Below are 12429 nucleotides of genomic sequence, written 5' to 3'. Positions count from 1 at the left end.
TTTTTCAATTATATATTCCAAACAATTATAATGTTGTGTAGTAAAGCTATTAATTTTTGTATATTAGTTTTTCCTTATTGAATTTTCTTATTGTTTCTAATAGCTTTTCAGTTAATTTTCTTTGGGTTTCTAGATAAACAAGCATAGCATTAGCAAATAATGATGATAATAATGCCTTCTTCTTTCTAGTACTTCATATTTTACTTTTATCTAATTGCACTGGCTAATAAATCTAGAACAATGTTAAATGAATGCAGTGACATGGCATTTGGGGCTATTTCTAATGTTGCACCATGAAGCATAGTAAAATTACAAAAGTGATGCATGCCCACTTTGCCAATGTAGTATATAACCTCCTAGAGATATTTTATTCTTTTCTTTTCAATGCCTGGCACATATCCGATGTTCAGTAAATGTTGCCTTTCAGTGAACACTAGGTTATACTTACATATGTACACAGATACATAAATTGTAAAATGCTGCTAAATAGAAAGAAAAGACACTAATAAACATTTAATGAGCATTAACCATGTGCAAGGCACTGGCCTAAACAGCCTCATTAACAGCTCTTTCAGCACGGAAATCCTATTCCCAGTTGATTTTGACAGCATGCAAAGCACCAAAACAGCCCTGCAGTTGGAGTGTGAAGACCCAGGTTCTAATCCTGTCTCTGTCACTAATTTGATGACCTTGAGAGGTTCTTAACCAACAACTTCCACTTACCCAGAAGGAGAGACAATGTGGGCGAAGAGGACGTAGTCTTAGAATTCATACAGGGAAAGACCTCTGGTTACCCTCCATTCTCCCCGCCCCCCAATACAATGGGAGGGCTTAGAGCGGATACCCAGTAGACTTAAGAAAAAGGCAGTAGAACTAAGGCATCTTTGAGGGAACGGACATGGTGACACTATCAAAAATAAAAACAAAACAAACATGCCCAATACAGTAACACAGGCTCCTTGACACCCATTGCACCTCCGTGTGAAACATCTCAGCATCGGTTATGCTATTTACGACTGAAATGCTGGATTCTCGGCTCCAGGTCTGCAGAGGGACATTTTATAAATCCCCAGTCCTCACAGGCACCTCGGAACTTCCCTGCGGCTCCCAAGCACTGCCTGGGGCAACTCCAGTTTTATTCTCCACCTGTAAGTTCTGGATGGGTCACCTAGAACGCAGATACGGTATCTAAGCAGACGGTCTGACGTGAGGATCTAGGCTTCCTTGGACTAAGGGCCAAGGGAGACAGCTTCTTAGGGAGAGTGACGTCAATGGAAGCGGCGACAACCCAAACGTCAAAAAGGTCAGGAGAGTTTTCCTCGAGGAGCCCCAGCCCCCTGGAGGAGACCAGGGCCTTTTCAGGGGCGGGGAGGAGGCTGGGCCCCAGGCTTTTGAGTGGCCGCCCTCCCAGCCAATCGGCACGTCGTTCCGCTGCGCTGAGGTCCCGCCCCTACAAGCGCGGTACTCACTTTTCCCACTTCAGCGTTGCCCATGGAGATGACTTTGATGCGCAGGGACTTGCCAGGCTCCTTCCGCTTTGGCATGTTGGCCTCCATTGCCCTCGCTCTCTCGGGGCCGCTGGCTTCAGCTTCTCCTTGTTCACTACGCTAGCCCGTCCCTCAGGCCGCCTCATCCAATGGCGGATCCGCTGCTATCGTCGCCGCCCGGACTCTGCGGCTCGCCATCCTCGCCGCTGCTACAGGGCAGCGGGACGCTGGCGGTTGGGAGAGCGGTTGCTGGCGTGGAGCGGGGCGGAGGCGGGGGAGGGAGAAAGGAGGGAGAAGAGTCTCGCGATGTTAGGAAGGGGAGGTGTGATGTCATCACAGGCCTGGGAATTGAGATCAGGAGATCGAGTGGGGGCGTCTCCCTAGGCAGGCGGGCGGCGTGCAGGGGTGGCTGGGTTTACTCTTCGTGGAATGTGCGGCTTTGTGCCCAGGGGCGTCAGGACCTGGGCGTTTGTTACATTCCTTGCGAAGTGGTAGAAATGTATTGACTGTAGGGCAGATTCTCCTGCTGGGATTCTCTGAAATTACGGATTAATTAGTTCCAGGATCAGCAAGCTAAAAATTCAAGTAGACCATGGTCCGTTTGGGGTGTTTTCTAGTCTTCAGTCCACACTGGCTGGTCCACTCCCCCCCCCCCCCACCTTCCAATATTGTGTTTCCCCTGGTTCTGGAAGAGGGGTCAGTCAAAAAAAGATCTCTGCCCCCAATCCAATGCCAATAGGAGTCCTAGTCTTTATTCAGGTGAACAGTCCGCAAACTAGGGAAACAGCCTCCCAAGAACACCAAAGGTGCACTCACTCCAGACAGTTGGGGAGGGGAGGGAAAGTGGCTGCCCTGATCCCTGATTGGTCCATTTTTATGCAAGTAAGGAATCCAAAATTTCAGTTTAATGGATCCAAATAGCACTGTCCTCATTGGTCAGAATCATGCATTCTGATTGGTTATTATGGAGCTGCTCCGATTTGTCAGTGAAGACAAATAGAAAGAAAAGACATTAATAAACATTGAATGAGTATTTAATGAGGATATAGCTGTTCAGCTCGGATTGAATGGGCAGATCTCAGCCCACTGGTCAAAATACAATTCCAAGAACTCCTTTATAAGGTGCTGTTTGGGCAGGAAAGCAAGTGCAGGAGGCTTGTCAGCTGCTCCATCTGTGACTTTTCCGTGATATGCAGAGTGTGTGTGTGTGTGTGTGTGTGTGTGTGTGTGTTTATGAGAGAGAGAGAGAGAGAGAGAGAGAGAGAGAGAGAGAGAGAGAGAGAGAGAGGAAAAAGATCACTGTAAACAATGGCTGCTAGACTCTGGATTATGAATTTGGACCCAGTTAACCACATCCCTTCTCAGGTTCAACAGTCCTTAGGCAAGATCTTAATCCCATTCCTATCATAAAAATAAAACAAAACAAAAGGTGGTTTCTTTGGAGTCAAGGTGGGTTGAAGTTTAGCCCTTACTCTTCTATAATTCTAATCTGTAGGAGGAAAGCTCAGACTAGACTTTTCTTACACTCTTCCAGCTCTGTCAAGGTGTGTGTGTGTGTGTGTGTGTGTGTGATTGTAGCTGTGAACTCCTTCATTTTCTTCCTCTCCCTGCCAACCTTAGCCCCATCTTTTGTTCCCATCTCTCCTTCACTTGACAATAAGACAGTCAAATAATAATGACGTCTAATATAACCACTTTTATACTCTCTTATTCCAAAGGGTAAGAAAGGCATCTACTTGATAAAAATTGCATCAGTCTGAAAGGAACTATAATTTTTTTGAGTCAATGTTTTTGGTTATAGATGATAAATAGAAGTTGACAAATGACTATTTAGTGCCCTGGAAAAGAATGGCTGTCAACATCCCACTAACTTACAGGGCAAAGGCAGTATTCCCTGTTTCTATATAGCTTTAATAAAGGCTTAAAATTTCATAATAGTTATTTTAAATAAGATTTTCAAATATTTTGATCTCAATTTTTAATTTTAAAACATTACATGCTTTTAAAGAAAAAAGCCTTTTCTGAATTGTTTTCATAATCAATAAATAATATAACATTTCAATGAAGCTTCTAAAATTCTTTACAAATATAAAATACAAGTCATAGTTAGAATTTTGATAGCCTTAAGCTTAAAAGCATTGGGTTTAAACTGATTCTCCGGATGCTGATCTCTCAGTATGACTTAATAAAATCAAGAAATGTCTATTTCTTTGACAGTTTACCTTTAACCCTGTAATAGAACTGGTACTGTGGTAGAATAATTGCAAAATGCCAAGTCTTTAACTATAAAGACTGATTAGGTATGATACTTTGGAGCATACGGGCAATAAAACATGTCAAAGTTTAAAATTTATTATTTTTTATATTGATGTTTTCAAGGTTTGAATATGAATGGTCATATTTTCTACTGGGTATGTTAAATTAGTTTGGAATTGAAAAAGCAAGAAAGTAGTTTTCTTTTTCGGTCTTTAATATAGAAAGAAGAAAGGGAAGCATGAAATCGCTGTGTGTCACGTGGAGCTGGAAGATGTATGTGGGTTGGGAGCACGCGTGCTGCGGTCGCCTCTGTTGTACTGTACGCTGGTGTGACCCGGGCATTAGTGCTGGTAAGGATTGCGGGAAATACTGCCCATGAAGCACATGGCAGCACCCAATAAACAGTCGCCATATGCATTCGCTTACTCATATTTTTTATATTTATGTAGTAAGAAAGACTACATATTTTAAATCTGAATTTTAAAAGTAAATTAGGAAATATATTGGACATAAAAATATAAAGAATAACATAATGAATACCCGTGTCTCTACCACATTGCTTAAGAAATAAAACATCACAGATACTGTGTGTACTCTTCCCCAATACATTCCTACTTCCTCTCTAGAAAAGGTTGTAACTACCTGAATTGGTGCTTTTAATTTCCAGGTATTTAAAAATTGTTTTAATACATGTGTGTATACACCATAAACTATAGCATTGTGTGTATTTTTAAAAATATTTATTCTGAAATAATTTCATTCAGAAAAGTTTTAAGAATAGTAGAAAAAAAGTCTTATATACCATTTATCTAGAAGCATCAATTAACATTTTGTCTTGTTTACCATATTGTCCCATTTATCTATTCATCTATCTATCTACATGTATTTTTTTTCTGAATCATTTGGGAGTAATTAGTAGATATGTTTATCCATAAATACTTCAATGTTATTTCCTAAGACAAGGACTTTCTCTTACATAGCAACAGTATATTTATCAAAATCAGGAAATGGAACACTGATACAGATCTGTTATCTTATCCTGTGGTTCTCATACTGTGTGCTGAGGTGCCCCACAGCCCCACAGTGAGTTAAGTCCACCGGGGGATATCTGTGGGATATCTTCCATTCTAAGTTAATTCTCAAGACAAAAAAAAATCTAAGGCCATACAGAACTACTTGCTCGAGGTTGTTTACAATTTCTACTATAGAGGGCGCCATATTCCTATATATGTCATATATTTGGGGGTTTTGTTTTTTCTTTTCTTTTCTTTTTTTTTTTTTTTTTCTGTGACTGATAAAACCAAGTACAGTGCAAAAATCAGTGTGGAACAGGAAATTAGGATGGTCTTGTCCAACCTAATTCCAAGGTTTGAAAAGGTGTGCAGTGCCCAACAGGTGCACAAATCCCATTAGTAATTGTGGTTAACAATGAAATAAAAAGTATTTTCATTCAATTTACATGTATTATTTTTTCAAATAGTAACTAAATTGTTAGGGAATAAATACTTAATAAGTTGTTTGGATCTATATATTTCTTCTGGCCAAGGAAGAGTGTGAAAAAAATTATCAAGATGCTGAAGGTGCCTTGAACCAAGATTATTTGGGAAACTTTGATCTAACCCAGTTTATATTCAAATTTCACCATTGGGTCCAAACTATTCTTCATAACTATGTTCCCCACCTTCTCATTCCTCACCCCCTGGTCTTGAGTCTAATTCAGTATCATTTAATTGTCATATATCTTTAGTCTTTTATCTGGTATGGTTCCTCAGCTTTTCTTTATCTTTCAAAATGACAGTTTTTTTGTTTTTTGTTTTTTGTTTTTACAATATTTCTGATTTTGTGTTTGGTGTATTCTTGTGATTAAATTCAGTTATGTTTGGCTGGAATATCACAGAAAAGACCTAATGTCCTTTTAAGGGCATCAGTATCTGAAGGTTGGTGATTCAACTTGTTGCATTTATTAATGATATTTACTCAAGCTAGTTGATTAAAGTGTAAGGTAGTGTTCACTAACATGAGATTTTTCCTTTGTAATAAGTACTTTGTAAGGGGATATTTTGTGATTATATAGATATCCTTTCTTCATTGAACTTCCACCCACAAATTTTTAGACTCTAATGATGATTCACAGCTGAAGATATTATTGTCATAATGGATGCAAAATCATGATTTTCTAACTCCATCCTTCCTCCTACATTTATTACTTGGCATTTTACCTTAAGGGAGAGCTCTCCTTTCTCATTCATTAATTTATTAATTTATGTTAGTATGGTCTCATATGTGCTTATTTTACTTGGTGAATATGGCTTTATTATTATTATTTATTTGGATGCTCAAGCTGACTCTTATTATTTTTTTTAATATGTATCCACCGTTTTGCGCACTTCCTTGCTTTCTGGTATGACTACGTGCCCTGGTTCCCTAAGTCCTTTTAGTGGAGAATGGTATTTAGAAACCAAGATCTGTGAGGTGTGCTCATGGATACTGAGATGTCTTTGCTTTGGGGCCCTTTTAGTTAACTGAGCCAAAAAATAAAAAATAAAAAACACTTACATACATACATGAATCTAAATCCATATATTAAAACATAGTTCATACTGATATCCCCTATTTCTGTGAGCACAACAGGATTCGTTTTAGTCTTCTCCCTTTCCATGTTTGTAACTCCCCCTTCACCAGTGAGAAGCTTGGCTCTCATTACCTTCAATATATTTACTCATTTGTTCAATCCTACAATATACAGGAAGTAATTTAAGAATGACTAAGCCATCCATTTCAAAAAACAAACACTTTGAATTAAAATTCACTATTTGTTTATAGTTATTTTTGCCTTAAACTGACAAATACAGTTTATCACATAGTTTCCTGTAGGATGAATTTTGTGTTTAAAAGTTAATTGGGTTAATCCTTTTCCCCCTTTTTAATGTAGTTATGGTTTTCATTTGAAATATAGTTAAGTTCATTTATTCCAATTTATATTTTATGTCAATTTTGGCCTCTGTTTCTGTTGACAGTGTTTTATTAATTTTTGAATATGTAAAACACTAATGTAGTTCCAAAAGTCAAAATGACACATACTGGCATACTCAGAGAAGTGTCACTTCCATCCCCATTCCAATCCTCTTCACCTCTTCCTACCTACCTGCTGCAGGCAACCAATCATGCAGGTTTATTCATTCTTGTGTTTCTTTTTATAAAAACTTAACAGTTACATGTATATTTTCTTATTTTTCCTTCTTCCTTATACAATATATCCTGGAAAGCACCCCTTAGTAGGTCACAAAGATCATACTCATTCTTTTTAACAGCCACATAGTGCTCCACTGTGTGGATATGCCATGGTTTTTTCAATCAATATATTTGGCATTTATGTATTTTCATATTGTTATAGATGTGTCTTCAGGATAAATTTCCTAAAAAGTGGAATTACTCAGTCAAAGGTAAATGTATTCATAGTTTTGTTATATATTTTCAAATTCTGTAAGGTAATACTGAGAATTTCTGTATCATGTTCTTAAAGAGTAATGGAATTAGGTAATATTCATAACTAATGTAATTATAATTTAAGTAATTTTTTCTACCTTTACTTAGCTTAAATATTAATGTTAAACTTTATTAAAAAACATTTGGAAGTTTGGTTTCATATCCTATGCTCTGGAATAATTTATGTGACAAAATTCATACGTGTGCAATATTAGGCACAATGAGATAATCAACACCTCACGTATTCATTTCCCAGTTTATGTACAATCTTGTTTCATCTATACTCCCCATGCAGATTATTTTGAGCCAAAGTTCTATAACAATACTTATCTTATGTATCTTTAGAAGATAAAGCTCTTAATTACAAACATATACGCAATACTATGGGCACACTGTGATAGGCAGAATTCCCTACAGACCAACTCTTTCACTGATAACTGTAAACTCCTACTCAGAACCCCTACTTGGGGATCTGAAGGGTAATAAAAATCGGGTAGATGGTCACGCAGAGTAAAACACTTGGAGTTTCTCCTGAGCGATACAAGGACCTTAGAACACACTGGCTGGTTGGCCCTTTCCGTCTCACGTGTTAGCGCACAGAATTTTAGTTCTGAGCATGCACTACCCCGTATCAGAGGATGTGAAGATGATCCTACCGCACAGACACCCACAGACTCATCCTCCCACCGTCCCCAGGACCATGTGGGAGTTGGTATTCTCTACAAATGGCCTCACACTATCTCCCATCCTTTCTGATATTTTTTAATTGTGGTAAAATTAAAATATATATAATAAAATTTACCATTTTAACATTTTACGTGTACAAGTCAGTGACTTTAAGTGCATTCATTTTGTTGTATAGCCATCATCACAATCCATCTCTACAACTTTTTATCTTCCCAAACTAAAACTCTGTACCCATCAAACAATAACACCCCATTCTCTTCCCTTGGCCCCCAGCAATCACTATCCTACTTCTGTCTCTATGAATTGAACTATCCTAGGCACCTCGTATGAGTGGAATCATACAGTATTTATCCTTTTGTGATTAGCTTATTTCGCTGTGCATAATGTCTGTAAGATATCCATATGATATTCTTATAATGGGACTGATGCTCCTCCCCTTGAGAGGTGTGTGTGTGGGGGGGTGTCTGTGGTCCCTCTCCCTTGAATGTGGGTTGCCTTGTGACTATGGCATAGGTAACATTATGACACATTCAGAACTAGGTAATAAAAAGCAATGCAATTTCCTTCTAGTTCTCTTGGAATGCTCAGTTTGGGCATCCAGACATCAAACTGAAGACGTCCTAGTGGTTCATGCAGGGGCCCACATAGAAAGGAACCGAGGCCCCTCCATTCACAACCACTGCTGAGCTCCCATAGGATAGCTCGCATCAACTTGCTGGCCCTGGGGTCAAGCCCTCTCGTAAGTGCCAAGGCAATGAAACAAAGACGCCAACAAAAAGGTTGTACAATGTAGCAATAAGGAATGTGTAGCAAGCGATACTCAGTAATACAGAAGGTAGAAAGTCACCATTAACCCCACTAAGGAATCTGAACTCAGAGCAAGGTGCCGATTCCTTGGAAGACATCCTGGGGTACCAGGTGAATTAGTGAAAGAGCTCAAATTCCATCTTTCTCCTGTTCTTTAGATGCCAAGTTCATTTGAATCTCATGGCCTTTGTCTTAGTTCTGCTCTGTGTAAAATGCTCTTCCCCAGATCTCCAGGTGTGTTTCGATCCTACTGGTCTGGTTACACAGGGAGGAGAAACTTTGGCACAAAGCAATGTTTCTACCTATATATTGAGTTGTAGTTAATGGCACCCTATTGTCAAATAACAAGTTTAAGAAAGAAAGAGGGGAAGGGAAGGGAAGGAGAGAGAAGGGAAGAAAATGACAAGAAATGGAATTAAAGAAGGAAGGAAATCTCTCTTGCTGTGCTGTAGGACATCCCTTGTTACCCAGCTCTCTTTAACAGTCGGGAAAGAGATATAGCAGCGGTATTGACAAAAGTCGAGGATAATCATAACAAAGTAGGAACCATGCTGACTATGATGGACAGTTGAAAAAAGATTTTAAATGACCGATCCACCACTGATTAGCCATGCATGTTAGTGGCTTGATGCAATTTTAACATTTTGCAAAGTCCATCAAAATTCCTTATGACCATATTTCTGTGGGGTTTTCCTTTGTCATAGGGTGTGTATATATTCAGCTTTGGTAGGTGCTGCTGAACAGGTTCCCAAAGTGGCCTTATCAATTTATGCTCCCCCCAGCCGTGAATGAGAGTTCTAGTTGTTCCAAATTCTCATTGGCCCTCGGTGTTGACAGTCTTTTCATTTTACCTCTTCTTACAGGTCTGTAGTAGTACCTGCTCCTGGTTTGAATTTGCCTATTGCTTGTGACTAATGAGGCTGGGAGCCTTTTCATATGTTTATAGGCCAATTCCTCTTATATGAAGTGGCTGTTACTGTCATTCTGCCCAGTATTCCGTTGAGTTGTTCTTTTTAAAAAATCAACTTGTAAGAATTATTTATATATTCTAGGTACATAGTCTTTATCAGATATATGCCTCTTGCACAAGAATATTTGTAGCAGTACTATTCGTAATAGTCAAAAACTGGAAACAACTCACTTGTTCAGCAGCAACAGAATGGATAAAAAACTGTGGTATATGCTTACAATAGAATAGTATATTATTGCTACGCAGTACTATCCTACTGCTATGAATCTCATAAATGTAATGTTGAATTAAAGAAGGTAGACACAATAGACTGTGTCCTGGATGATTCCAAATTTTTAAACTTCAAAACCAGATAAAACTAACTGATGGTGTTAGTAGTCAGGATTCTGGTTACTTGGGGTACAGTGGATGAAAGGGGTGGGTATAAAGAGGGTTTCTGGGTGCTGGCCATGTTTCCTATCTTGATCTGAGCGGTGGTTATGTAGGTGCATTCACTTTGTTGAAATTCACTGAGCTGAACACTGATTTGTACACTTTTCTGTAGGATGCTACACTTCAATATCAAAAGTTTGCGGAAACAATTCCTACATAATTTTTACACGAGGATCTAAGAGCTAAGAAAACGGACTTGGTCTGATCTCTTTCTCTGCTCTGTGCTTCTCGTGAGGCTCTTGTGATAGATCTCGGTGTCCATGGAAACCGGAAGGAGAACATGTGATGGGGAAGCAAGGGAGAAGGGACTGGAGCCTGGGGAAGCAGTACGTGCGACAAAGGAACAGACACTTGGCAGGAGTCTTCTCCCCTCTGTACTTTCAGATCCCACTCAAGCTACAGCCAGTTCCCTGCTAAGGCAACTGTCTGCTGATGACAACTGTGACAATTGCTTGTCATAACTTACTGGGAATCCACCCCATAACTAGTTCAGCTCACCCTCTCCTTTACTGGTTTCCATTTTACTCAACCCACCAGGAAAGTTGGTCTGGCAATAGAAAAGACTATCTCTGGATGAGGCAGACTAACACTCCAGTACCCAGAGGTCACATATGAGGTAACCTGAGCTCTGAAGTGTAACTTTACTGAGGGCATAGTGCTGAAAATCCACTGATAGTGGATGTTGAAAGGTCCATGATTAGTGCATAAGCACTGGACATACAGTGGTTCTTCAGATCCTTGCTCAGAGCTTATTAATTCTTATTTTAAATATAGTCATATCTCCTTGTTATCTGACTTTCTAGGTCTGCAAAGAGACAGACCTGGGTGGGTGAAATTCTCCCCTAAGGGTACTCGTGTCTGGCTTTGTAAATCTGCGAATTATTCTGGATCTATCCGGAGACGAGTGTGTGGATGCAAGTGCATGTGTGGAAGTCTCTGTGTACAGCAAGGAGTCGGTTTTGATGAGTGTGTGAGAGAGAGCACATGTAGATTTGCATTCTGTGCACCTGTCGGTTTGTGTGTGCATTTTGGGTGTATGGTACGTGAGGACATTTGTGAATGAGTTTGTCATTACCTGTGTTTATATACATACATGTAGTCAGGTGTAAAATATGCAAATGAGAATTTGCACTTACGGAATCTGTAGGATGTTTAATAGAGCATTTGTGGCACTGCTTATAAGTTTGTGCCTGTGAGTTAATCTAATGGATGTATGTAGGGAGATCCCTAGGCAAAATTTTCTAGTCATATGGTTGGACCATATGGAATTACCATTTTGCGGGTTAAAAATGGTTAAACATTCAGTCATGTCCATATGATTCAACCTAATGTGCATATGCATGTACATGTGTATACACACATCCATAAATTCAAGCTAGCCTAGCCTCTGTATCCCATGAGTCTTACTCTCAGAACTCAGGGGATGGTCACCCCAAGTGTGGGACCTGGGAAGATATAGAAGGAATGACAACAAATGCAACAGAAAGTTACAATGGGATAATAAGAAATGAAATGCAATGTTCTTTACTCCAGGAAGCTTTCTCCACAACCTGTTTTATGCTCACCCACCCCCACGTTTGCCTCTGCTGTGGGCTTCGACACGCCTTGGGAACTTCCCCTATGTAACGCCTGTCATATTGAACTGCAATTGTTATTTAAAGTGGCTGTTTTCCTCACTAGACAACAAATTCGCTGAAGTCAAGAACTAGGTCTCTGGAGTTCATTTATATCCTGGCAATCAGCACAAAGTTTGGTGCAGAATAGAAACTCGATGAATATTTGAAGAATTGGATGGCTAGAAGCGAGATAGATATTCTGATAAATCTGTGCATGCGTGACTTCTGTGCAATTGACAGACATTTTGGAGAGGGGATTAACATGCAGATGATATCATTTTAGAATATTAATTCAGGAGGGATAAAAAGAATAGATGGGAGTAGGGATGATTAGCAATCAGAAGCCCAGTAGCTACCCAGGTATATAGTAATAAAAAACCTAGACTACAGTGACAGAGAGAATGGGCTCAATTAAAGATTACTGTCCAGAGGTTAAAAAGTGCAATAGAAGACGCTCGGTAATTGTTAGGTGTGTGGGTAACAGATGGGCAAGAAAGGGTGACCCTAAGATTTGAAACCTGCATGACTGAGAGGATGATTAAAACACTGATAGAAATAAGGGTTCTTTAATAGGAACTGCTTGGGGCTCCAGCAGTTTCTTCCACTGACTTAATCCCCTGGTTGATTCTTGTATGTGCCTTGATTGGGAATCAAACCTGTAAACTTGGCGTACCAGACAACCCTCTAA

General features: G+C 39.4%; 1 protein-coding gene across 3 annotated transcripts in view; it reads right to left on the bottom strand.

Moving 5' to 3' along the window:
• The window catches only part of DNAJC27 (DnaJ heat shock protein family (Hsp40) member C27), a 38770-nt gene extending 37034 nt beyond the window's left edge, over positions 1 to 1736 (bottom strand). For all 3 annotated transcript variants that reach the window (XR_016511890.1, XM_090280967.1, XM_090280968.1), the window contains exon 1: positions 1470 to 1736. Coding sequence is in view for 2 of the 3 variants with exons in the window: in XM_090280967.1 (XP_090137093.1) it covers positions 1470 to 1556 (87 nt within the window). In the remaining variant the exon portion in view is untranslated. The remainder of the gene's footprint in view (positions 1 to 1469) is intronic.
• Positions 1737 to 12429: the final 10693 nt, after the last annotated feature.

Source organism: Furipterus horrens, unplaced genomic scaffold (genome assembly GCF_987537825.1).
Source record: "Furipterus horrens unplaced genomic scaffold, mFurHor1.1.pri manual_scaffold_6, whole genome shotgun sequence".
Lineage (NCBI taxonomy): Eukaryota > Metazoa > Chordata > Mammalia > Chiroptera > Furipteridae > Furipterus > Furipterus horrens.
The sequence above is the reverse complement of the archived record's forward strand: the minus strand, read 5'-3'. Positions and strand labels throughout refer to the sequence as shown.